At 39.3% G+C, this 27,906-nt stretch overlaps 2 protein-coding genes across 3 annotated transcripts; one reads left to right on the plus strand and one right to left on the minus strand.

Moving 5' to 3' along the window:
• On the plus strand, positions 1 to 21,791 carry LOC136252231 (ankyrin repeat, SAM and basic leucine zipper domain-containing protein 1-like). 2 transcript variants are annotated; one of them, XR_010699424.1, is made up of 12 exons: positions 1 to 400; positions 520 to 642; positions 1,373 to 1,484; positions 2,764 to 2,875; positions 9,585 to 9,719; positions 12,836 to 13,051; positions 15,028 to 15,084; positions 15,512 to 15,627; positions 17,238 to 17,358; positions 18,822 to 18,870; positions 19,014 to 19,109; positions 21,518 to 21,561. XR_010699424.1 is itself a non-coding variant. In XM_066044626.1 (11 exons), exons 1-11 carry the CDS (start codon positions 64 to 66, stop codon positions 21,695 to 21,697), a joined length of 1,605 nt encoding a protein of 534 aa, XP_065900698.1. In that variant the 5' UTR covers positions 1 to 63; the 3' UTR covers positions 21,698 to 21,791. The 2 variants fall into 2 exon arrangements, 1 of the variants encoding a protein (XP_065900698.1); XM_066044626.1 differs by lacking the exon at positions 18,822 to 18,870 and having other exon boundaries at positions 21,518 to 21,791.
• Positions 21,746 to 26,836, minus strand: LOC136252232 (ras-related protein Rab-1D-like). Its single transcript, XM_066044627.1, has 2 exons — positions 26,545 to 26,836; positions 21,746 to 22,283 (listed from the first exon to the last, which is right to left on the minus strand). Exons 1-2 carry the CDS (start codon positions 26,779 to 26,781, stop codon positions 21,867 to 21,869), a joined length of 654 nt encoding a protein of 217 aa, XP_065900699.1. The 5' UTR covers positions 26,782 to 26,836; the 3' UTR covers positions 21,746 to 21,866.
• Between the last annotated feature and the right edge of the window lie 1,070 nt (positions 26,837 to 27,906).

Consider the following 27,906-nt stretch of genomic DNA (forward strand, 5'->3'; position numbering starts at 1 on the left):
GCTTGCGCGGCAGGTATAGTCGCGTGAGAAGTTAACACGTGCCAGGTTTGAAACAGTCGCCTCATGGATTTCCAGCCAGCGGGAGATGATCACGATGAAGATGAATTGGAATACTTGGACTTTGGGGACCCTGTAGTCACGCAGAAACCGCGCTCTCCTCCCAAAGTCCCACAATACGTGCCAAAATTTCGTGGCGGTTTTGGCCTACCAGAAAAGAAGCAACAACAAATGAATGGCAGTGTTAACGAGGCTACTGATGGTAATGTTATTAGTAAGAGAAGACAGCGAAAGAAACGAGGAGCTGCTCAACCTCCCGTTACTGATGCCATGGCTAAGGATAATTTTAGAATTGCATGTACTCGTGGTAATGAAGAGGAGTTAAAAACACATCTTGTGAATGGTAAATGTGTGTCTGTATACGTATGTGTGTCTGTATACGTACGTGTGTCTGTATGTGGCTATATACGTGTGTAGTGTAGTATCAAGTATAACACATGTTTTGTGATGTACTGTGGACAGGGTTTGACGCCAACACATTGCTGAAATCCGATTGGACGGGTCTTATGTATGCATGTGATTCTGGTCATGAAGCCATAGTAAAGCTACTAATCTCTTACGGAGCTGATCCTAACTATGTTAAAGGTTAGAATCTTCTGAGACACATTTTGTCTACCATTGCTGAACCCCTTTCTCCACATGACACTTATCAGTTTGACATCAGAAGTGTGCATTCAGAAGGTGTCCTTATAATCTCAACTGATAAGCCTGTGTGGTGAAAAGGGTTTAGCTACACAAACTGTGGTATACGACATGCATAGTGTTCTCGTGTAATTCTTGCAGTGTACATGTCATGGCCGGGTGACATATTTGGCATATGTAATAGCTAGCCAAAAACGTAGTCTATGTACAAGGTGGATTGTGTGTTCCATGGACTTATAACTGAATTGAGGTTATTTGACAATATAAAATGTTGGGAACTCTCCCCGTACAAAACTTATAGAATTATTTGGTGACACCTGACCCACCCCACTGAAACATCAAAGGAATTACTGGATTGTGGTATCATAACACATGCACTCTATTGCGATTCCAACCATGATCTGCTTTCAGTTTTATTTGAAATTCCAAGCAGTACCGTATAGGTGGTTATACTGTAGGTAAATGTCTGTGATTGCTATGTGAATCTGGAATTCATAATGTAAAACAGCCTAAAAGGGGTCAGTGTGCCTCAATGTTCATGCCTAAGCCCATACTGTATAAAATTTGGTGTGGCTATAGCTAGGTGAAGCCTTTGTGTGCTATACACTGAATATATTATGACATCTTGGTAACATGCTTGACCCATCTATTGTATCAATCATTTCACTTACAGATAAGGTTACTCCACTGATGGTGTGTTGTTCCAGTATGGCTGGTGAACAGTCATTAGTCAATATAGCTAAACTACTGATATCGTCTGGTGCTAGTATCACCGTACATGACAGGTAAGTTCCGGGAGGGGAGGGGGGATTACACAATCAAATAGTAAGAGCTTACACACACAAATGATAGAAACAAAACGAACAAAAATAAACAACTAATACACAAATCCATTTTAATTTGTACTCTGGCAGTGTAAAGGGCCTAGACAGTTTGAACGCTCATAAATATTTCTATACGAAAGTTTCTTTTTATGGGGTGGAGTAAACAGTAGTCTCAATATAAAACAGTGAGACCTGGTCATTTTCTGTTTATAAATACATGCATTATCAGTCTGATGAAGTTATGTGTGGAAACGTGGTTTGGTATTTTCACCCAAAACCCTAAGCACTTTGCAAAACAAAAGTTTAAGCTTACATGAAGAGTGATCTGAATATTGAGTCTGCCCTGGTCTACCCTACTGTTTGTTTATTGAGAGTCATGTGAAATACCAAATAAAACTATGCAATTAGAGCAGTAATTGTAGGTTGTGGTTAAAGCATTCCAACCTCCTACCTAGGTGCTTGAGGTGGCCTTATTGACAAGGTGGCTGTTATGTGGGGTGTGAGGTTTACTGTGCCTTTTTTTTGCTTGTAGAATTAGCAGCCTCCTTGTTAATAAGACCACCTCATTGTAGTGGTCGACAGGTGTGCCCACATCAGTACACAATTGTACTATTGTGTTGTTAGCTCTTCACACATTTTGAGTGCTGTGCTATCTGCAGCAGCAGCAGGAAGGTTGTTAGCTTTTTTTGTACCTCATGTGCCAGCCACCTTGTTAATGGCTAAAAAAAATATTACAAGGGAAATGGAAAGGTTGACCAAAAGAGCTTTACCTGCTCATTACCCAAGTTACTCCCTACCAGTGTTCCTACTATATGATATCAACTGTAGTTTTTGACTTAAACATAATTATTATTATTGTGAAGTGCACATCGGGGTCATAAAAGTCTATATGAAAATGATCCAATGGAGCAATATGTGAATTGTAATTGTGACTACAGATGTGATACCCTAGATACTGTATTTTTGGTTGCTTGTGAAGCGTAATAACAAAATGTAATCACATGTACACTTCACTTGCACAATTTTAATGAAATTAGTTTGTGTATTTTCCCAAGATTATCTTACAGTACATCCAGGTTTTGCTGGTGAACTGTAACTACAGTCCTTGCTAGCTTAATAGAACAGGTCGAGTGTTTCATCACATTTTTCTGTTCTACGTCTTCGCAAGCACCTGAAAAATATGGTATATCACTTTCCATGATTATGTATATTGCTCATGTGATATGATGACATCACACAGGTATCACATGAGCCCCTTACTGCTGGCCAGCTACAAGGGCAAGTGTTCACTAGTCAGTGAATTATTAACTCTTGAGTGTGATGTGAATAAGCAGGATAGTAGAGGATGGAGTGTGAGTTGAGTAGTGTAGTGTAGTGTAGTCAAGTATCTTTGTGTTTAGAATGTATCTGATGAGAGAGAGAGAGAGAGAGTGTGTGTGTGTGTGTGTGTGTGTGTGTGTGTGTGTGTGTGTGTGTGTGTGTGTGTGTGTGTGTGTGTGTGTGTGTGTGTGTGTGTGTGTGTGTGTGTGTGTGTGTGTGTGTGTGTGTGTGTAAATTAAGCTGTTGTTCTTCCCTCGAGCAAAACTTTATTCACACACTGCCCCATGAAATCTACCAAGCTATTAATGTTATCTGCGTGGTGAACTATCCCTGTCTCACAGTAACAACTGGTATAATGGGAATTCTTCAACTAGCTCTCATTCATAAGATATGGATAGTCACCTGTGGGTTACTAGTCTTGTCCCAGGAGGCTTAACACCCAAGTAATGTACAAGCGTCCTTTTATAGGGTCCTCTCAGCAGTAGTGCTGTGCCACAACTTGTGATCTACTAGTATTAGTCTTGAACATATGTGGTATCTGTCGTGACGATTAGGGTAACAGCTGCTGCTAGCACGAACTACTCAAGATTGACATGGTACAGACGGATTCAAACTCAGTACGACCATGCCACAATGATAATACACGTGATCAAATCATTACATTATAAGTTCTAATTAATGTACACTAAACTATTCTCTACATTTCTCTGGGGGGGGTCAGTCCATTCTGCAATTCTAGTCATGGCTTTAGCTGCAGCTGCTCTCTTGGATCTGGGACGGGTCTCACTTTCACTAGAAGCCGGTCTTTGTTCACGATCAGAAGTTTCTCTGGAGGTAGATCCTTGCTCATGATCAGTATTCTCTCTAGTTTCACTGCTGGCAACCTCTATTGGGTATAGTCTAGTAATTGGTCTATTGGTTTGTGGTTGGCAGTAGAAATATGAGCTGAATGTACTAGGCCATCGTTCCCCTTAACTAAATCGTCCACTACAGCTAGTTTCCACTGGAGTCTTAGGGTGTCATCATGGACCACTACAACATCTCCCTTCTTGATTATCTGTCGGTTATTGCCTGTAGCCTTGTGGAACTCACGGAGTGCTGTTAGATACTCCTTTCTCCAACGTACCCAAAACTGTTGGGTGAGTTTAGAATGTCTACTTGTTGCCTTCCTCATGTCTTTATCACTAAGGTAAGATGGATCAGCATTCTCCGAGAGGTCTTCAACAGGATGTGGAACAGATACAATCCTTCTGTCATAGATGAGGTGGGCTGGTGTGAGGGGCTCAGGGTCAGAAATATCTGACGACACATAAGTAAGCGGTCGATCATTAAGCATGCCTTCAATTTCAGCAACAATAGTCTCTAAAGTTTGTAGTGTTACAAAGGTTCGTCCAAGGGTCTTCTTAACTGCCTGTTTAGTAAGTCCCACAAGCCACTCCCAAAATCCACCATACCAAGGGGCACGCTTGGGTATGAAACTCCATGTAACTTGTTGACGTCCCCGGGCTTCTCTCAGATCATCAGATTCAAATAATTCTTTAATATCTTCCGCAGCAGCAAGGTAAGTGGAGGCATTGTCAGAAATCATTTGTTTTGGGAGTGACTTGCGGCTCACAAATCGACGAAATGCAAGTAGGAAACTGTCTACGGAAAGATCATGTACCAGTTCTATTTGAACTGCTCTGGTGCACGCACAAGTAAAAAGACATATGTAGACTTTCTTCTCTCCTGTTGGGTCTCTGACGTACAGTGCACCAGTGAAGTCTACTCCTGTGACTGAAAAAGGTTGTGACGCCTCTACTCGAATTCTAGGTAAGGGTGGAGGATCTGGAGCTTGGTAAGGCTTGCCCATGAGCCTGTTGCAGACAACACACTTCCTTAGTTGTGTCCTGACACGTTGACGTATAGTGGGAATCCAAAAAACTTGCCTCAATGCAGTTACAGTGGCACTAACTCCAGCATGGTGAAGTTTCTTGTGAGTCTGTTGTATAATCATGTTAGTCAGTACGTGTCTAGGAGGTAGTAGATAGGGGAACTTAGCCATTTCACTTACAAAGGCATTATGAATTCTGCCACCACACCGTATAAGGTTACTCTTGTCCAGAAATAATCTAAGCTGTTTAACCAGGGTAGGACAGTGACGCTGGTTGTTCTTTAGCAAATATAAAAGCTCATCCTTGAAGCATGAATGTTGGCTGCTCAAAATCCACAGTTTCTTAGCTAACTGTAATTCAGAAACACTCAAAGGTCCATTCAGTCTAGTGCTCCTTATATGAGTTATGTATAAACCTCAGCACATATGCAGCTACAGCCAACAATTTGTTGATACTACTATAGTGTGAGATAGTGACAACATTAGAAATACCTGCAACACTGCTGGTGTCCTCTTCAGGTGTAGTGGTCTGGTCTATCCCCTCTTCTGCTTCGGCAATGTTGATGTGTAGGATACCAGTAGGTAACCACTTGGGCCACTTGGATTCAGAAAGTAGCCAGCTAAGGCCTTGAGACCAGAGTTCTGAAGTGAGTAATTGCTGAGTGGAGATGCCTCTAGTAAGGAGGTCAGCCACGTTATCTGATGTAGGAGTAAATGACCACTTAGTAGGTGGAAAGGAATCGACGATCTCAGTAACTTGTTGGTATATAAATGGTTTTGAACTGGTCTGCTTGTGAATCCAGTATAACACTATCTGGCTGTCCGTCCATAAGTAAGTAGTGGAGGATAAATCGTAACTGTTTAACGAAGATTTGACAAAGTTAGCCAACCTCGCAGCCATGACTGCAGCCATCAACTCTAGCTTAAGGAGTGTGATAGTCTTGGTGGGAGTAACACGGCTTTTAGACATCGCAAGAGTGACTTGGTCCTGATGGCATATGTAAACCACTATGCCATAGGCTTTCATACTAGCATCAGAAAATACATACATGTTGCAAGTGTCATGTCTCTGCTTGAAGTAGGGTCTTGGCACTGAGTTTGGGTAGTTCAATAAGGTCAGCAAGAATGCTTGTCCACCTTTCACTGATGTCAGTAGGGAGAGGCTCGTCCCATGAGAGTTTGCTTTGCCAGATGTTTTGAAGTAGAATCTTTGCTTTGATAGTAGTACCTGGCGTTGCCCAGCCTAGTGGTTCATAGATTAGCGAAGAGGTTTGTAATACATCTCTTGGTAAGGAGGATCGTGTTAGTGGACAATTGCTTCAGTGTCAGAGACAGAGTGTCAGTTGCTGTATTCCATCTTAATCCTATAATGCCAACTGTTGTGTTGGGGTCTCCTGTTTTTTCTTCAACCAGATGTCTTTTAAGACTATCGTTGTTTGACGACCATGATCTGAGATTAAATCGTGCCTTACCCATGATTTCCCTGGCTTGAATGTAGTACTGTATTATTTCTGCTTCTGTGTCGCAGCCTGACAGAATGTTGTCCACGTAAATATTCTGTTTCATGTCATTGGCAAGTGGTGAAGATGTCTTGCTTAAATGTAGATTAAGAACAGCAGCTAACATAAACGGTGAACTACAGGTGCCAAATAGGACAACTGAAAATCGATACGCTTGGAGTTTGCTGTCAGGTTGAGCAGGTTGAGCAGGCCATAGAAAGCGGGTTCAGTTCCTGTCATCATTGCGAAGTTGAACATGTAAAAAGGCCTTTTCTATGTCAATAGAAAGTGCGTAACGATGATTACGAAATCGAAGTAGAATGGAACACAAATTATTTAAGAAGGGTGGCCCTATCGTCAAACAATCATTAAGACTAGCAGAACTGGCAGATTCTCGACAACTGCAGTCATACACTATACGAATAGGTGTTGTTGTAGACTCTTTCTTTACATGACGATGTGGTAAATAGTGTACATTGCTAGTGGGATGGTCACTAACCCTCTCAATAAATCCACGTTTCTCCTGATCCCGGATGATGCTGTCACACAGCTTCAAAGTTTCTGGACTTTGTCTGAGCTTGTTGAGGTTATTGTTAGTTCTCTTCAAACAGATGTCATAGTTCGATGGTCTATCTTCTTTCCAAGGAAATTTTGCTACATACATTCCTGTTGGTGACTGGTGAATACAGGTCTCTTGATGCATCTTGAGGAATGATGGATCAGATGATTTGTTCACAGTTGTACCAATTGCTTCTATGGACCAAAATTGTTCTAGGTCAGGTTCCTTTGGAGTAGCTGTTGTTGAAGTGAGTTGTAATAGGATTGACGATGAAGCTTCTTGAAGTGAGGATGGTACTGGTCTTGACAATAAATAGCCTAACTTGGATTGTTGGGCAGTGGGCCCCAGGGAAATCTCAAAGTTATGTTCAGATGTAACTGGATGTGCAAGCTCAAGACTTTGTAAGTAGACATGTTTCTCACTGAGGTGCTAACTGAGCTTTGGATAGGAGCTGCTATAGATGGAATAACAAGAACTGATAATGGGAATACAATCACCTATGATTGTCTCTATCTCAACAGTGGCTACTCCAAGTTCTTGGTATGATGTAGTGGTAGATCCAAAGGATGCCAGTGCCATTCCTCGAGTAGCAGTAGGCTGGAGGCACAGCTTGGCTGCCATCTCTGCTGAGGTAAATGAACGTTAGGCGCCTTCATCAAAGAGTGTGTTGGCTCACTTTCGAGTGTGTCCAGCAATGACTGGAGCTACTGCTGTCTTTAATAAACAGGTGGTATTACAGTGGGTGTGATTGCCCTCTGGTGTTGAGGTAAGGAGACCAGCTGTTGTTGTGGGGGGAACAGTGACAGGAACAGTTTGGTTATCACCTGATGCTCCACCAAGACTGGCACTTCTGTCCTCATTGGGCTTGGGTGGCTCAGTATTACACAGACTGGTATGGTGCCGTTTCTTACATTTCTTGCAGCAGAATTTTGATGTACACTGAGACACCTTGTGATGACCCAAGCAATTGAAACATAAGTTCTCTCGTTTCACTAAGTCAATCCGTGCTGGGTATTCTGTATTTGTGGTGCAGGAGTGTGAAGGATGTGGGCCCTTACAAAAGGCACAGACAGTACTTTTCTTAGTTGTGTGATTGTTTGAATTGTTCTTAAGTCCCACAATAAAGGAAGCTGTACCTCTAGAGGCATTGTGGGGATCTGTCACTTGGTATCCAGCTTCAAGGACCCGTATCTCCTTCAGAATGGCCTTTGTTAGGTCATCAAACGTCCATTCCATACTGGTCTGTTCTCTTGCTAGATTCCTTCTCACTTCTACAGGGAGCTTCTTTAATATAACAGGTACTAGCAGATCACCATACAATTCATTCGATTTCCCCAATGATTCCAGTGCTCGAGTATGCGTAGCGATGGTATCGTAAAACAGTCTTAGACTGGTAAGGCCGGTGTTATAGTTGGGCATATCTAGTAATGCTTGCATATGAGCGTTGATTAGTTTATGGGGTTGCCAAAATCTCTCTGTTAACAGACCAACCGAGTGCTGGTAGTTTCATTAGACCTGCTATAGCTCTTGCAGCATCCCCTGGCAATTGCGCCTTTAGATAGTTGAATTTCTGGACACATCCAAGGGCCGAGTTGGTGTGTACAGCTGCATTAAAAGAATCCCAGAAAGTTTGCCAGTTCAAGGGGTCTCCAGAGAATACTGGGAGTGTGAGCTTCGGGAGACAACTATTAAGTGATTGACTAACATGACTTGCTGGTTCTGGGATGGTGGACACCAATAGTGGAACACTTGTGTGGCTTGCTATGCTTGTAGAGCTGATCACTGTTCTAGGAGCAAGTGTCTCAGAATAAAAATTCACAGTATTGTGTGCAGCAGGTGTCATGGATGACAACAATGGTGTGCTGATCATTGGCATGGCAACTGTCCTTACTATTGGTGTAGAAGCTGGACTAACAATAGAAGGAATAGGGTTGTTGCTATCAATGGATGATGTGATGAGAGGTGTATCAGAACTAATCTCAGGTGTCTGTGTACTGACAATACTAGCTGGAGGTACTTGTGAACTCAATAATTGTGGATCTGTATCTGCTGCTGATGCCAGACTCATTGGTGTTGATTTGTTAATTGGGTTCGATTGTGGTATCTCTACTGGTGTTTGCTGCAGTTCTATAAATCGTAGTACCTTCGCTATCTTGTCAGTGATAGAGTCCTCCAATTCTCCAGCTTTAATCATCGCTTTGAACAGTAAGTTCGTCAGCATCAGTGATTAATGCAGCAATTCTTTCATCTAGTTCGGCGATCTTCGCCTTCTTGCCATTGAGCTGATCGATGGTAGTTCTCAGGGTGGTGATAGTATAGTCATCTACTTCCGTGTCAAGAGTGTCGTTGATCTTACGATACAGTCTGGTGATGTGCGACTTGTAGGCCTTTCGAGAGGCTTGGAGGCGTGTGAGCTCTTCTGCCATCAGGTTCGCTAAAAAACAACAAAGAACAGAACAATTCTGACAGTGACAGGAGCTTGCCTTAGAGGGTACCATTAACTGCAAGGAAGTCTGCCACGGTACCACGACTTCTAGGGTTGTGAAGAAGAATCGGCGGGGTTTGGAGCGAACCACTCCTAGTCGTAGCAGCACCAAATAATGTCATGACGATTAGGGTAACAGCCGCTGCTAGCACGAACTACTCAGGATTGACACGATACAGACGGATTCAAACTCAGTACAACCATGCCACAATGATAATACATGTGATCAAATCATTACATTATAAGTTCTAATTAATGTACACTAAACTATTCTCTACAGTATCATGTGTGTTCTCTTAGACATGCTAACAATTTATTACTGCAGTGTCTACATTATGCTGCTGAGGTTGGCAATGTTAAATTAGCGAGGATATTACTAGAAGCTGGCATTGATACGAAGTTGATGTCTTTCACTGGAGAAACTGCCATGGATATTGCTTATTCTAAGGATTTTACTAAGGTGAATTGATTCTGTGTGTTGTTCATAATTAAGTGTATATATGTAAGCATACGTCTTTCAGAAAGTTTTCTACAAATTGTAGTACCATTTTATTGTGAGATAGTATAGTACACAGTATGTGTAGCCTACAACTGTGGACATTCCATGTTGTATGTTAGGACTGAGCGATTGTGACATTTTGCTACTTCCACGATTGTAGGATCCAACACATCACGATTATGATAACCATCACAATGTTATAACTCACATGCATCAGCATCATGTGTGCACGACTTTGTATGAATTATTTAATACACAGTGAAATTGTGTACAACTGTTCAACACAAAACAAAACAGCGTAATGAAATTATAGTTCAATGGTTTCTAGCAGGTAAGCTTTAAAGTACATAGTAAGATTTTGTTCACGTAATAAACTTCATCAAGCAGTTTCCCAGACCATGTTCTTCCACAACAGTATGTGCCACCATTTTGAATTTTGAATTTACAATTAACTAATACACATTTGCATGTGAAGTTACAGCATCACGATTATTTACTAGATGAATAAAAATTTGGAAATTTTAAAATAGGAATAGGGATCACTGAAAAAAGCCACAAAACTAGAAGGGATCGCTGGGGTGGTAATGTAAACCACAAATCCCTATTTTGACTCTGTCATAAATCTCTTTACTTACATGCTCTGTCATTTTGAGGTGAGTCAAAATAGGGATTTGTGGTTTGCATTACCACCCCAGTGATCCCTTCTTGTTTTGTGGCTTTTTTCAGCGATCCCTATTCCCATTTTAAAATTTCCAATTTTTTATTCATCTAGTTTGCATACTTTTTATTAATTCAGTAATGGATTTTGAAGAAGACTGTTGTGAATTATGTAATTTTGCATTCTGCATAGTAACACCGTCAACATTTCAGTACACACATGAAACTGATCAAATTGCAATGTGCATACAGACTGAGAGTCTCCTAATATGAGCTACAATGTACATTACTGGTGCCTTTAATAGCTGTCAAATTCAGTGCAAGGATTGTAGTTATACACCTGACTGCATTATTAGAGTATTTACATGACTGCTCTATTAGAGTATTTAATCTGGATAACCCGCCCACATACAATAATCACGGAGCGAAAAAAAGCCACCTTTGCAACAAAGTCATCAGCCCAGATTAAGCTTCCTGGCCTATACTGAGTTTAATAAAGACAGATTCTATTAGCCACAAGTAGCGCACACCAAAAAACTTAACTATGAGTGCGATCTTGTATGGCTTCTCGAGCGTAATGATGTTTTGGCAAGAAGAAATGGCCCGGTTTAGGCTGTTTCCATCCAAAAACGAAATCAAAAATAGGTCATGGACATGCACAATGATCCATTCAGCAAGCCTTGCTACTTTTAAACTTTGCTATGCCTGTGAAAGAAGAATAATATAATAATATTATTATACAACCAAGTACTAAGAATAATACGAAACGCGGTTAAAATTATGTCATAAATAAATAAATAAATAATTAATGTTTGAGAAAACTACAAGGCCTAGAGACATGAACTAACCGGGGATAGATTCACCTGTGAATGAAGGCACAAACGTATAATTGTCGCTCCTGTTTGTGCTGATGACTTGACCATACGTGTAATTCTATATAACGCCCAGTACCACACCCTTGCTTAATTACTTACATATTGTGGGAAGAAGATTAGTGATGCCCGTGCAGGAGAGCCAGAAGTCACTTGTGTAAACAAGAAGATTACAAGTAAGTTTTTATGTTTGTAACATCTCAAGTCTCCATGCCAGCTGCCAGTGGATTCATTCACGTAAATAAACAATACAAGAAAACATTAAACTGACATATGCCACGCTCTTTACAATAAGCTTACAGTTACATATTGTCTCGTGCAGCTGGCATGGCGAACTTTCTTTGTGTTGGTGTCAGGCAATTCAATACGTGCTTAATCTTTTTTGCCTTCACCTGGCGTAGCTACTAGGCTCTAGTGGCTTGGCTGTCTTCCTTTATCTGGTTCATCTGGCTTGCATACGCCTACAGCATTGTGTAGCTATCTCCTGAAAGTTGTGTATGCATAACTATAGTGTGTCACCCATCACTGTGCCATTGCTACATCACTGATGAACCTTACTTAGTTCTAGTTGATGTTGATATGCATTGCTGTATATTGGCTAATAATTTTTATCTGCATGGTGATGTTGCATATAATGTATTGCTGCATACAATACTGCAATAATGTATAGTTCTCTCCTGTATGTTTTGTATACATACACTTTGTACACATCACTGTGCCATTTATACCACACCAATGATGTACTGGCACTTAGCTACTGGTGGCCTTTAGTTACGATGCCACTATTGTCTTATATCTGTCACTACTGTGACATATTGAGTTGATTTGGGGATAATGCATTCACCACCTAATAGCCTCACCGGGGGGCTGTCACGTTGGTGTATGTACTTGGTTGTATGTGACGCGGTCCTAGTGAATAATAATAATAATAATATGAACAAACGGGCATATTTTAGTTTTGTCTGAAATACACATACTGTTTCCTTTTCACTTGATACTTACTAGTGGACCTATACTCATTGCAAAGAACCACCAGAGGGTTGTTTTGAGTTGAAGGATGGTTTTCAAGGTGGTTTTTAGGTGTGCGTTCTATTAGGATTTTTGCAAAAAACATGGGCGATCCCTATTATGAACCCACTATCGTGGTTCCTGATAATGCAAGACATATCACGATTAATCCCACGATCGATATAATCTCCCAGCCCTATTGCATGTGTAGAGTAGTAAAATTAATATTGAATCCATACACGTATGAAGTTTGAGGTACATAATTTTTGCATATTAAGGATTTTTAAGAGGTTTATTTTTATGGTAACTAGTTTTTCAGACAGGGTATCTGTATTATAACATAGAGATTTTTGAGGATGAAAAGTTCACAGACTTTCCTTGAATATTTGTACACATATGTTTCTCTTGGATGTGACACCATTACACAGAGGCATACATACAGTTAGAAATTCTTTGTGTGTGGAGACACCAACTGCACAGCAACCTGCTAAGAAAACTTTTCACCCTAGTTGTCTAATGTGTGGCTTTTTATTTCTGTAGGTGGGGGATATGATTGATAAGGTCATCTCTGGCAGACAGACCACCCCTCCCTTAGAGACCTGTGACAACGTGGCTGAGGAGAGGTCTCCCGTGAAGAAGCCAGTTAATACAGCAGCAGCTACCAACTCATCCGGTGGACCACTCCTCATCCATTATGGGGATATGGAACTGTTTTTGATTAGCATCCAACTGGGAAACCTGATGTCTTTATTTCAGGTATGTGGCTTTATTCCAGGTGTGTGTCTTATACTCAGGTGTATGCATGTCTTTATTCAAGTGCTAAAACTACTGTACAGTATATAGGACCTGTACAGATGAAATGGCATGTTTTTTTTTCCCCAACAGATGTGTGTGTTCTATTAGAGTAGATTGTATGTTTCTGGGGATCAAATACACCACTTGGTTTGGCTTTCTTCTGCATAACAATTTTGAGGCTAGGATTCTGGCTCCTGATGTACAAGTTTATATCTATGCAAGTCCTTTCATTTCAGTAACTAACATAGTTGGCTTTGGTAGACTGTCAACATTCATACTGGAAATATTGTGCAATACAGACCTGATAACTTTCTCAACATTCCATGTGCTCACTTTCAAGCTCATGAGCTCCATACAACACTGTTGGACACTGTCAAGGTATAACTGTTTATGTTGTTTCATCTTCAATGTGGCAAATTCTGTAAAGGGTACTGCAAGCTCTTCTCGTTCACTTCTGCCAACTCCAAGTTCACATGTCAAATTCTCCATTCTTTCTCCCAGGAACTTGATATATGCATTCTGATTTCAATCTTTTTCACTAATGACAGTCTCTTGTTTCTTATTTAATTGACTAAGTGCAGCCCGATTCTTTTCACTTGCTTGCTAGGGGGTTGTGAAGTACCTCATTTTCTTTGGACATGGCAGAAATTTCAGATTTGTATTCCTTAATTTTGGCATCTCTGCATTTTAACTTCTTGTCATCATTTCTTACACAAATATTTGATTTAGCATTTGCTACAACTTTATGCCGCACTTCCACGCTGTCGTCCTTTGGTTGTGGTTGCTCTGTTACGGGTATACTCTGTTTAGCAAAAAAGGCTCCCTATTATGAAATAGGATGATCTGATCGCCATGTTTGTTACGTGAGACCTCTGAGTACTTCTTGCTCAGCCTTGATACAGCTGCTTTAACACATGAAGGTGTTAATAGCAGTGCATCATCAAGTATCAATTTCAGCCACTCATAGAAGCAAATACCACAAGAAATTGCAGTTAGTTCAAAAACAACTCCTTTAGTAATTGAAAAGATCGGCAATACTGGTAACTGCCGGTTTACAATGCCTTGGGCAGAGATTCCAACTTGCTCACACTTTTCACCAGGATAAGGCAATGACAAGGCCATTTCCAACCAATAGCACTTTCAGTTCTATACAATAGATACGTACATGAAATCACAAAATGACACCATTGCTTAATTCTGCTTAAAATTAGCTCCCCATAACTGGACAATAATACTCGCTCACTATACAAAGTGATACTTGTAAGTATGCACTCTATAATAATGCTACATAAACTGATAAAAGTGAGTTCCACCTCAAGCTGTGTCCAGAAATGAACTCAGCGTCTTAACTTTGCCCAAAGCAATGTCAAACAACTCTAAAAAGCACCAACAACTGACTACGTCACTGTTTGTGTTCAAACCTACGCCACTGTTTGTGTTCAAACCCGACAGTTGCCATGTTTGCAATACAAATATCCATATGAAATAATTTCTACTGAAAAGGTATGGTACACAAAAAAAAACGTGTTTGCTGAACTTTGAACTTGATTATGATGGAAGCTTGGAGCTTGTGAACAGTGCTGATATCAAGGAATATATTTGCAGTGGATCATTGTTTACTGCCTACACACCAATAGTGTTCTATGTGGTTGTTCTGTTAGAGTATTTGAATACTATTTGGTAAAAATTTGTATGCAAGAATGAAAAGAGACATCTTGCTTTTCTATCAAGCGTTCGTTGGGTATTGGGTCAGTGGTAGGCTGGATTTTTTTTAAATTCAAATTTTAGTGTCAGCATTTCAACCCCTTAATTCCACTGGGATAGCAACACTCACATACCTCATACCTCCCAATAATTCAAGCAATGAATATAATATGAATTATACATGTATTATCATAATTAACTATATACATGTACACCTGTTGTGTTTGTCACAGGCTAAGAAGGTATCCTTTGCAGACCTGCTGGTTACCAGTGATGCTGAACTACAGAAGGTGTGTAAGATATTCAACTGGAGCATATTATGTTGTACTGGATGTGAAATTCAAATACATACAATATCATGCACTACTTGTAACTGCTTAAACTATAGGCTGTGTATTTGTTGACCACTTTTTACCATGTGTGGTGTCCACCAACTAACCAGAAATCAACTGTACTCCTAAAAGTGAGAGAAATGTTTTACCAAAGTTATTTAAAAATTATCCAGTCTATCAATTCGTATGGAAATAATGAGTTAACCAAAGTAATGCAGTCACACACAGATCATGTTACACTACTCCTTTACATGAAAATGTGTGTGAAAGTACATGACATGATGATATGAAATGTTTTTCATGTATAACCTTATAAGGACAAGTCTTTTTATACTGCATTATGTAATGGATGGTACTGTTGTTATCTATCGTGTGCTCTCCACAGATTGGTGTTAGTGATGCTGATGCCAGACAGAGGATATTAGGGGCAGTGTTGAATGTGCACAAACAAGAATGGAAAATGTTGTCACATGCCACCCTACCTCACGGTAGGAGTCTGAGGTGTGTAGTGTGTAATACATATGTAACTTTGTGATGTAGTAATAATAGTAGTACACCTCTGTATTAGTCTGCCTACAGTCACACAATAACTAGGGCTGGGAGATTATACCAATTCTGTGAACATCGTGATGTTGATGTGTGCATTGTAGATGTTGTGACATCATATGCAAATGTGTATTAGTTAATTCAAAATGGTGGCACATATCGCTGTCAATCTGCAAACAAGCCTAAAGTTCTAAGACAGTTCATTGTGTGAACAATTCTTACTACTTAAAAAGTTGAACTAGAAACCGTTGAATTTCTAACAATACTATGATTCGTTATAATGTTTGCATTAAACTGTAACTGCCTTGCCTTTTTTGCTTTGTGTGTGTGTGCGTGCGTGCGTGTGTGTGTGCGTGCGTGCGTGTGTGTGTGTGTGTGTGTGTGTGTGTGTGTGTGTGTGTTAATTGTGTTGAGCAATTTTCCAAATTGCTTAAATGATGCTATTGATACATGTAAAATTATGACATCGTGATTGTTATCATAATTGTGATATGTTGCATCCTGCAGTCATGAAAATAGCACAATCCCTTGGCTCTGACGACAACAAAGTGCATGCATGTGTTACTGTGTGTAATGCCAACTGGGGAAGCAGCCCACCCAGTTATAACATTAATGGATACCTGGAATAAACTGGGGAAGCAAATGCTCAACTGTCCATGTCTCATATAGCAGTTGAAGGTTCAGGTGGGACTTTGGGTGCCCACACCTTCACCTGTGAGACATGGTACAGCCTCCTGTGGGTTACTAGTCCTGCCCCAGGAGGAGGGCATGCCTGCGCTGACTCATAGCACCTGAGTAGCGCACAGGGGCGTGACCACATAGTGGTAGCTGAAGGCTTTGCCTTTTTTGCTGTGTGCATGTGTGTGGATTGGGAACTAAGAATGCAGTCATGTTGGATGCACACCTGGTTTAAAATACACTGGCTATATCAACATGTCCTAATTGTCATAACTCTGCATTTAGGCTGATATTGGCCTTGTTAGAGAAAACCTTACTATAGACTAGTTCTACTCTACAGTGGTATAATGTGGCTATTGAGTTGACTTTAGTAACCAGAACAAGACCATTTGTTATTGTGAAAGGAGAGAGTTGTAAACACAAACAGTTTTTTTGTCATTAATAGATATAGAAAACACTACATACATTACTGTAATGGAGGTTTGATTCATACCGTGCATTATAGAGAATATTCTAAATAACTATATTCTGTGCTGACTGGCATTTCAGTGAATCGGGATGTGTAAGTTCCTACAGCAAATTTTCGAGTATCTCTTCAAAGTTAATAAATGTAGGGGCAGGACATACAGAATTGTATTAAATGTACTGGCCTATGGTGACAAATTTTCTTAAAGTCTACATCTCATTGTATTCGGTGGCCATGGTGAATAGCTATCAGCTAGTTAATTTACATGTGTGAAAAAGTATTGAAACATCACATCTAATCAAGAAAATCTTATGGTACCATTATCTCCATAACCAAATTGGTAGTGATTCTAGTGAACTGCTAGTAGTTTTACTGTGTGATGTTAGTTCTCTGTGTCATTACCATATATGGTGTTGTTAAGGTTCATGGAGGCAACCCTGATAGCCTCTAATCTCAGTAAACATGTCACTTATGTGGCTTCTACTGCTGACTACTTGCGAGGACAATTGGACAATAACCCCTCAATATTGGAACAATGTAATGTGAGTTGTTGTGTCCTTGTACCATATACAGGGTGTATGTACTAGTTTTGTGTAGCGGATCCATGCATGGAGTGAAGGGTCTTGTGACAGCCGCTTTACTTACCTGTGCCAGTCTTATGGAAAAAGCTGGTGCATCCAATCAAATTTCTCAAGAGATCAATTAACTCTATGACATAATTTTCCACTGTAACCAGCCTTGTGCACGCCATGTATTGGCAGGTATCAGCAGTATACAGTAGCCTGCGAATTTGTAGTCAATTGTATTATCAGAATTACTGTGGGAGTTTGTCACTATTCAAGTGTTACAATCGTACTGTAACCAGAAATTGTTGATGTGCTTACATGTGCATTTTAAAATTAATTGGATTTCCTTTTCACACATGCATAATGTGGCTGTCACCATGGTAGATGTACACTGGTCAGCTACGCCAGACTATACCATGTGCCCTGAAACCTCTACAATTTGATGCTCATTGGAGCCAAAAATATTAAAACCTCTTATCTGACAATGTTTTGCTGCTCCAATAAAACTTTTTTTTTTACTGTCTCAGAATCCTTACTAATGTACATGTACTAGTGAAATCATCCACAGTGCTTCTATCAGAATTTACTAACATTGTGCCGAGTGAAAATTGTTGATGTTTATATGTGACCTAATTTTAGAAAACCGTCAATATACACACATTTATCAAATTTGTTTTATTGGTTCTTTGTTGTCTACAGGGACAGAGGAATGGATTGGCTAAGTTTCAGCTTCATAAGATAAGCAGTGTGGGAAATACAGTAGTAAACACCCAGACGAGTGAATAAATCAATATGTACAGAAGACATTGAGAAAATAATCCACAGGTGCTTACATAAACCATCGTAACTTACTGATAGAACGGTATATGGAATTGAATCTTTGCTCACTCTATTTGCCATGAATTTGTGCATCCACCAAGGTATAGTTTTTGCCAAAGATATTCTTCTGTGATCCGGAAGGAAGGCGAATTCATTGAAGAAAAATCATCATAAATTCTTTTGTCACCGCAACGTAAACAAACATCCATAACTCAGAAACCCACCTGTGTATGAAGATGAAGCAAGGATTTTTGAACTCCCTATGAATAGGGGAACACGGTGATGCCCAGGATTTTATCCACTGGAGTGTCAATTCACCGACCAACAAGGCAATAAAAACTTGCATAACTTTTTTTTCTGGAGCTTGCATTTTTACCCATTATTTTTGAATGAGTTTTATTACCCGTTTTTTTACAAAAGTACTATTGTGCAAATATCGACGGTTTTCTAAAATTAGGTCACATATGCTGTTTACTGTGCTGTTGAGTTATTACTGGCTTCCATGGGGCTACTTCAGGAATAGCGTCAAGTAATTACATAGCTAGGGAAATCATGAAATAACACAAGATCGTGTGGTTATCCAAGTATCTTCACTGTGTGTGTTTGTTTCGGTCTTACAGTGTCTTACTAGTGGAAGACCGAAACAAAATAAACAACCTTAGTGTACATGTGAGTGTACACACATATACGTACCTGGAAGTGTTCTATTAAAATGTTGCTGTTAAAGATTTTTGTCTCGAATCTCTCTGTTTGCATCAAAAGTTTTCCAAACTTTGAGTGCATGAGAATTATTACTTGTGTTTATTCTCTAGGACCAGTCGGACATACATCAAGAGATTCTAGTTGCCACGGAGAGCATTGCTAAGTTACAGCAACATGTAGAAGCCATCAAGGCACACACTTCCTTAGTGAGTTAAAAATAATAGTGATGGAAAAATTTATGAGAATCTCAAAGTACATGTATTTGTAGTGTAATCTGGTTATCTGTGGACAGTAGTTCCTGTCCTGAGTGTCCTCATTTCATAGGTGGCTACACATTCTATGGGAGAGGAGAGTAACTAGTGTGGTATAGTCTGATTGCATGAAAGTTAAACACCACATATACATATATAATAGCAAATTCTTGCATTTACAGCATCCCAAAGATCATCCCAGACACTAGAGCATGCATTCAAACACTCCCCGGCAAGAGCAGCATTGTTGTAAAGAGCATGGATGATATCTTTGACGTGTCTGAGGAACTAATAACTGGGTGGAATATCGCATGAAATTTCAACTGTGTTGCCATGTCAACTAACAAACCAACCATGTACAGAATACTGTCCATTGTATATCTTCATTCAGTCTTATGTGATTTCTTGGGTAAGAAGCCTTCAAACTTCTGGAACGTTCATCACAGTGTGGCTAAATTAATTTCAGTGAGGAAACAAGTTTTACAGAACGGTAACTGTTCAACTTCCATGCAATCAAGTTGAATCAACAGGACTATACATTGCCTCTCTTATTAGTAACTCTTAGTACAACCTCATGTTGGGTACAGTAGCTTAAATGTACAAGTGGTTTATGGTTTGTACTTTTATGGTCACTGTTACCATACGTACCCCCAATGACACTGTTGTCATTATAGTAGAGCAGCACATAGCACAAGAAAGTTACATCCTTTGTGAGAAAACACGGAGGTACTGCAGGTAGGGGGCATTCTCAAATCACTAGTGTACTATTGCCCATTGCAATACATTAGAAACAGCAACAAAGTTAGATTTGTCTTGTGCCTCAACATTAGTTCCACTACAGAAGGCCGCTTGTTACATTGCTTAAATTTCTATACCACAACTTCTTGTTTTGTGGTTGTTTACACTGTAGAACCCTCCACTGCATTTTTTGTGGATAATGTATTTTCCATGAATTCATGGTCAGTTTTAAACATATTTACCTTTTTGCTTGAATTTATGGATAGGTGCTTATTTTGCATGATGTAATGGACAAATTCCATAATAAGGCTTTATAGCATATAATAATAACTGTTGCCCCTAGCAACCTGAATTTCCCATTATTTTTAGGTGATAATGTCTAAAGTAACTTCTCTAAATTTTGAAATGATAGCGTATATATGTCATAAGATATGACATTTTGAAATTTGTGATTTTCCCACACATATCTATGTAAGGGGGCTACAGTTGCCCCTTCTGGGCAATCACAAAAATGAGGTATTTCAACATATGCAAAAACCGAAAATTCAAAAGCACATACATCTCAATTTTACATAATTTGTAGTTGTGAATGTTAACAATAATCTCTCCAAGTTTTAAATGGATAGTGTATATAGGTCATAAGATATGGCATCCTTTAAATCCCATGATTTGTGTGATTACCGAGAAGGGGCAACTGTTTCCCCTCTCATTGACAATGTATGGGAAAATTGCAACTTCAAAATGTCATATCTCATGACTTATATATGCTATCCTTTTAAAACTTGGAGAGGTGACTTAAAACATTGACACCTACAAATAATGTTAAATTCAGGTTACTAGGGGCAACGGTTGATTTTTTTGTTATTATGAAATTTGTCTATTGCTATCCAATAGTCATCAAACCAGCTTTGTTTGGCCTCATTACAGAGGTAGCTATATTCATTATGGCACCTTTTCCTTGAGACAATGCCATACACCCTGTTCACACTATTGTAGCCATTTTGAAGAGCAGTTTTAGAGCATAGAATATACTTGCTGTGTGGCCAACAGAAGTAAGTTGTATTGTTAACCTGAGTTGGTCAGCTCAGAATGCGTTCACACCGTATCCTATCCCAGGCCAACCCATGCCAGCTCACCTCTCCTTATCATGCCGTGCTGGACCCAGTTCAGCAAGACTCGATTAATTCATATTGCAATTTGTTTTGAGCCATGCCATGCTCTACCCGGGTTAGAAGGTAGTGTGAACGGGGTGATAGTGTCCAGTGCCAAGATTTGCACATTGCCCAACAATGCAATCATGTCACGTGATAAGGTGGTAGTTTCACACGTGACAGCTTAAGGCTGTGGACACAAAGTAATATAATATGTAATATTGTTATAGTTACTTTAAATATGTAACTGTAACTAAATAGTCCTGTTGCAAGTAATATGTAATGAGTTACTTTTAAAAGTAACTGTTCCAACACTGACAGTAACACACACATGCATACATCAATAACTATTGCATTAACATACAAGGCATTTCCTTGAAAGCTTCATTTCCAGGTATTTGCTATGTAAACAAATGTGTGTAATGTGTTGATACCAGCCATGAATTATTATTATAATTAATTATATTTTTTTAGCTGTCCAAACAAGGTAAAGATGAGACAGTTACTGTGACAACCAGGTGGCAGCTGCTTAGACCTGTTGCCATGACGATTGTTACAAGTGCAGGAATGGCACTAATTGGAGTAGCAGCAGTACACTACTGGACTGGTAGACCATGGCCTAATCAATTATACCCTATGACTGCTTCCCAATAGTATTTCATTGTATTTACAGTTATTTCGCTTATAATTTATTAGTACCAATTGTATTTCAAATGTAATTATGAAAAATATTGATGCAAACAAGAAATTAATTACAAATAAGAATTCCAAATAATGGAATATAGCGCTCACATAAAATTTTTTTTAAAGCAATGATAATATTTCAGCAACTGCAAGATTTTTTACTGTCATAATTACCTAAGACAACAGTATCAGGTACTTTGGGACAATCTTTGTCTGATAATGCCTCTGCTACCATTTTAAACAGCTTCTGGATATTCTCACCAGATTTGGCACTTGTTTCAATACATGAGTAACCTGAAGTTGTTGCCTTCTTCTCTGCAATCTTGAAGTCTATGTAACTGGTAGTTGCTTCTTTCATTGCCTCCTTTAATTTGTCTCTCTTGTTTGCAACCATGATCACCGGCATGTTGTCATCAAGTTTGTCAGCAAGGTAACGGTGTACCTCGCTGTACCACTTATCAATGCTGCTGTAAGATTTCTGGTCACAGCAATCATACACCATTATAACAGCATCAGCCTTGGAATAGTATCTGTCTGTAATTGATGTGTGCCTCTCCTAAATGACCAGACCAAATTATGTTAAGACAGCAAACAATGCTGGTATAAGTGCTCTGTATGCACACACACAATAATTGCCTAAGTGGGACAAATCGTTTAATAACAGGTGCATTGCTTCATGTAAGAACAAAAATAACATGGGACTTCATACAAGGACTACAATAAATGTCAAATTTAGTATCCAGATATTTGGATGTCTTAATGAATACTGAACTACTTGGTAACTTTGATTACTGTAACAGTGCTATACAATTCAGCTACATATTGTCACATGGCCACTTTCTCTGAAATATATGCAAAATTAATGGTGGTAGTCTTATAATCAATTTTACAAAGCCAGTTTCACTGTAATCACTAATTTACTATAATAGTAAACCAATATCCGAATTATTGAACAAATGTTGCAGTCCCACTTCATACCAGACCAGATTAAAATAGAGGTTGACCCATTACTACAAAAAGGAGGTGATTTTTACTAGTATCCCTTTTCCATTAATGAGAAATTTCTAACTGGAATAGTCACTCACAACTCACATATGTGACCCAGTCTGGGAAAACCGGGCTTATCGCCTATTTAAAAGTATTGAGAAACGCCGGTTTTAAGTATTTAGTGTGTTGTAGCTCACCAATGGTTGAAACTACGTGTACCAAATTTTCACACGTTTTACACCAATTCCTTATCTTCCACAGCATCCTCTGTGCAAGTAGCCAACAACTAAGTTTCCTACCATTTTAGACTGAGGTTGACTGTATCAGGCGAACTGCAAAATGGGTGGGGGGGCTGGAAGGCAGGCAAGATGGTGTTCACAGCAGAGGTACTTATTCAACACTAGAGATCTGTACAGCCACATACAGTCATCCTCAGGCTGACCAGAGCTCCATTAAGGCCCCACACTGCACGTACCGATCGCCACTGGGCTTGGGAAAAGTAGCCAGCAAAACTAGACCACTCTTAGTCTAGCTGATTTTGATTGTGGAATTAGATAGTTAGCTTTGTGTCCTGGGTGAAAAATCGAATCTGCTGACATGGGCGATAAGACCGGTTTTCTCAGACTGGGTCACAAATACGAAGCTTACAATTACTACAGTGTTCTGAAGTGGGGTTGATACACTGTGATCTCCATGGTAGGAACTAATAAGGAGATTATGTACTGCCCCAGAGACTGTTATCTCTCATTGAGGATTTCCTAATCTTTGTGACTCTGTTGACTACCACGAACAACCCTTCACCCACCACCTTATTAGCACATGCACAAGTAAATCCCAAAACAGATAAAATATATAATTTTCATAAACTCATTAACCACTTCATAACAGAGACCACATTTTCTGGTATATAATTTCACTGCACACCCAACACATTGTATAATTATACACAAATTGAATATTGCGCTAGACCAAATGTTACAGCTTCCTACATCAAATATTTAAGAAACAGCTGTCCATGTGTGTATAAATACTCTATGTCTATGCAGTCATGACAGCATGGATGTTAGATGGCACAGATGAGATTGAAAGTTTGCACAAAACATACGTTTTTGTACAAAAAGTGACCTTTTGACCTGAGTAGACAGATTTCACCATAGGGATCTGATCTAGATATCACATGCACCATATCGTTCCTGAACAGTGTACGTATAACACTAAAGCATGGAAAGAAAGGTCCCGCACACACAACTGACTACAGTACAAGTCACAATTCAAAGAGGCATTTTTGCTCTCCCACATACATTGCATGAAAAAGATGCATAGTAGATATTTAAGCAAATTTGGAAAAATCAGATTGGCTTTAACCAAATTACATTATGCCTCAATTAGGGTAATCTATGACCTATGGACCTTATCCGCAATGACGTCACAACGTAAAAATCGCGGCGATAGTGTTGGGACTTTGTACAGGTTGTATTGGTTTTGCTATGATAATGTTAATATACAGCAACAAGGAGCAAGGTGAGGCATAACTTACAAGACACCGTTTTATATCCATATCAAAACTTAGGTCTGGTTTCACCTGATGGGATTATTTTGCATTGCCACATCACACTAACTAGCCTATTATCCAATAGTCCCATGTTGTGAAAGCCAGAAACAAAGTTCATTATTTTTAGTTACTACAAATAAAAACATGACGAAGTCCCCACACTAACATGACCATTTTGTCAATTATGACATCAATGCGGATAAGGTCCAATGATGAGAGCATTTTTGCTGGTTTCATTACTGATTTCCCCCACATTAATCCCTCCATTAATGACACTATTACATCATCATCATAATACCTGTACAGGAACCTTACACAGACAAAACCTTATGTGGGAAGGGAATAATTTTGCAGACTAGATTATGTGTATTGTACCATGATGAATCTGATGATGCAGGAAAAATTTTCTTCCCTAAATGTTTCCCTTGATTCCCAATTGTCTCTATTGCACTTTGATAAGTGTAAACAATATGCACATGAGCAAATGGACACTTGGATGAACACAATACAATGGAACTCATCTAATGTGTAGCAGGTTTTTACTGCAAGGGTTTAATTAGAGGTACAGTACACCGATATTGATATCGGTATCGGTGAAAAGTTGACATTTTAACAGATATTACACATAAGTACTAGAACTGTCTGTAGTATTATCTTGGGAGCACAATGGTTGAAGCATGCGACTCAAGTAGCAAAGGTCTTCATGATGGCCAGGGTTCAAATCCTGAGTTGGTCACACTCTTTTTTTTTCTTTTTATCACTACCTTTTTCACAATTTCTTTACATAGACCACCTTTTAAGCTTTTTGCCACATTTTTTAAAAACGTTTTTTGTAGTGTCCATACAAACCTTATAATTGGCATCAGAATAATTTTTGCAGCCAATATATCAGTTATCGGTATATTGGAAAATTTCCATATCAAGGCACCTCTAATTTTAATTTTACATTTAGGGCAGTAGGGCACTATAAAATTTAAAGGGACAGTATGCCAAGCCATAGAAGTGCTAATTTCACATCCCATAAAATATGTTCATGATAATAACTTACTGCATTTTATCACAAAATGGCAAACTTGTAGTGATGTTCTAATGGGATAACAAAGCGATGGTAATGGTACAAAACAAAGTACATCACCTTGAAGCTTATGTGAAGCACCATCCGAATATCTAATCAACCCCAGTCAACCCCACCGTTTTTCAAATTTGTATTATGACTATTAAGGGTCATGTGAAATACCAAAGAAAAGAATGCAATTAAGGGCAATATATTTACATGGCGCTTAGAGCGCGTCCAACCTCCTCTGAGTGTAAGTCTTGCCAGGGCTCCTGTACTGTCCACCCAGTGCATGGTACCCCTGAGTCTAGACCCCTGTAATTATGTTGGATATTGTCTTAACAAATAAGACATCTCTCTCTCCTGTTCATTTCCCAACCACAATTGCTCAGTAATTATGTAAAACAATGCCAAATGCTTGTCACACTTGTATGGTTTTAGCACTTGTATGGCTTGGAATACTGCCCCTTTAAGCTATCACATTGATTTTGGAAAAATAAGGGAACAAGCCAAGTGCTTGTGTAAATTGCTCATTTTTACAACCCACAATCAGTTGCTTGTTCCCCCCCAAGAAAAACCTACATGACACTATTCTACTTGAGACTACACTATAAATTAAATGTTTTCTATTTTCATATAGCCGGAAAGATTGGCAGGAGGAAACTTTGGCGAATTTGCTGTGATAGGCTTTTGGTACAGATTTGTATTGGACAAACAATTAAAAAATAAATAAAAAATCAGCGGATTTTAGTTTGGCGAAACATTGTTCAGTCACCAAATTCGCCAAACTTTTCAGCTATACGATAGCCAGTAAGCAGCAATAGGCTAAGTGCCACATGGTTATGTTTCTAAACATATTCCGAATAATGTCAAAGTATGCATGAGGTGTCCCTTTCCTCATTTTACACATGTAATTGACAACACAGCTTTCGAAAATGACTAGCAGGCTCTCCATAGTGGAGTTACAGAGCCCCTAAAACAATAATCACTTGTGAGTTTTCCAGGGACCAAGCCCATCTCCATATTCCTGAGATAGTTGCTTACTCATGCCAAGCTGTGGACTCCTACACTACACTAGTTGCTTAACACAGTTGTTTTATACAATTACAACCAACAAACAGCACGCAGTGCAATGAGGTCTTCTTACAACTGCAAAGTTTCATTGCAAAAAAAAAAACATTACGGGAATTCACAGCAGAAAAGACTGCCAACATGTTTACTCACCAATCCCGCTGTATCCCAGATGTGTAGCTTGACTAGTTTGCCATTTACGTCCACTTCTTTTACGAAGTCGCTGATGTAGCCAAACTCAGCCACCGGGTCGCTGTAGAAGACATCTTTAATGAAGCGCAGCAGGATACTGGTTTTACCGACACCACAGTCGCCTATTATTATGACTTGGAACGCGTCGTCCACTTGTACACTAGTACTGTCTACCTCATCTTGAACTTGAGCTGCCATGTCTAGATCTCTCTCTCCTATAATGTGGCTTCTTTTAATTTCAGTGCGCTTTCACTTATTTCGTAAATCCTTTATTCTGGCGGCGCGCTCTTTGTTTGCGCACGCCGTCCTGGTTGCATAATTTCCTCAGTACTGTCCCACCAAAAGTAGTACTAGAAGTAGTTATACTCTCATACATGGGGTGGTGTCCGATCATGCTGCATGGGTGGACTCTTCACCATGTAGAATATGTAACTGCTGTATACATGTCATCATCATGTACTCACTGATCAAATTGTACTTTTGACTGAAAATATTCAATAATTATTCTGCTAGCCATATACACTTACCATGCACCAATCATTAATGTTTGTGTAGGGTATAAATATTATTTGATGTGGTCAACAAGTCAGAGTCTGCAGCGGCTGGAAGCTTCATTATGATGATGACATATATGTAGACACAATGGCATGGTCTTAGGTCACTTAAAGCTATTAGTTTTTCATACTCAAAATAGCATTGTGGTCAGTTTATTTAATACTTACCAGATAGCCGTATGTGTCAGACTATCTTATATTCTTAGTATTTACAAACTGTTTAATAGCCGCATTGTTCCATGGATGGTACAAAAATTACATACTTTAGAATAAATTATGGATTTTTCTACTGCAAATTTCATAGTAAAGTGGCAAAATGAGTTACACTGACACATGCTGCTAAATATGATAGGTTCATAGTGAATACCTAGTCAAAGTAGTGAGTACTCTTTGGTGAATCTTCCTTATGATTTTCATTCCCTATTTTATCATGTTACGTATAATTTTGAGTCATATATGTGTAGAGTATACATTTTCACAATAATATAGGGCTAGCATAAAGTTTATAGCTATAGAGGGTCAGGGGCAGATCTAGGATTTATAAAAGGGGGGGGCTAACTCAAGGTACTAATCTCTTGGGTAGAGATGTGTGAAGCACACTTCCCAGCATGTGAAGCATGCTGGAACTAGGGGAGTCTGGGGGCATGCCCCCCAGGAAAATTTTGAAAAATAGATGCTAAAATACTGCAATTTGGAGACATTTCCACATAAAATTCATAATATTTTCTGCCTGTAGATATTTTATATACTGCCTTTAGATTGTAGGTAT

The sequence above is a fragment of the Dysidea avara genome, chromosome 4 (assembly GCF_963678975.1).
Source record: "Dysidea avara chromosome 4, odDysAvar1.4, whole genome shotgun sequence".
Classification (NCBI taxonomy): domain Eukaryota; kingdom Metazoa; phylum Porifera; class Demospongiae; order Dictyoceratida; family Dysideidae; genus Dysidea; species Dysidea avara.

What these genes read in the sequence shown, in the direction of transcription:
- LOC136252231 (XM_066044626.1), top strand. Translation starts at nt 64, where the DNA reads ATGGATTTCCAGCCAGCGGGAGATGATCACGATGAAGATGAATTGGAA. An exon ending in AGGATAGTAGAGGATGGAGT is followed by an intron (nt 2,876 to 9,584) that starts GTGAGTTGAGTA and finishes TTATTACTGCAG; the next exon opens with TGTCTACATTATGCTGCTGA. An exon ending in CCTCACGGTAGGAGTCTGAG is followed by an intron (nt 15,628 to 17,237) that starts GTGTGTAGTGTG and finishes GGTGTTGTTAAG; the next exon opens with GTTCATGGAGGCAACCCTGA.
- LOC136252232 (XM_066044627.1), bottom strand. Translation starts at nt 26,781, where the DNA reads ATGGCAGCTCAAGTTCAAGATGAGGTAGACAGTACTAGTGTACAAGTG. An exon ending in TCTGGGATACAGCGGGATTG is followed by an intron (nt 22,284 to 26,544) that starts GTGAGTAAACAT and finishes CTGGTCATTTAG; the next exon opens with GAGAGGCACACATCAATTAC.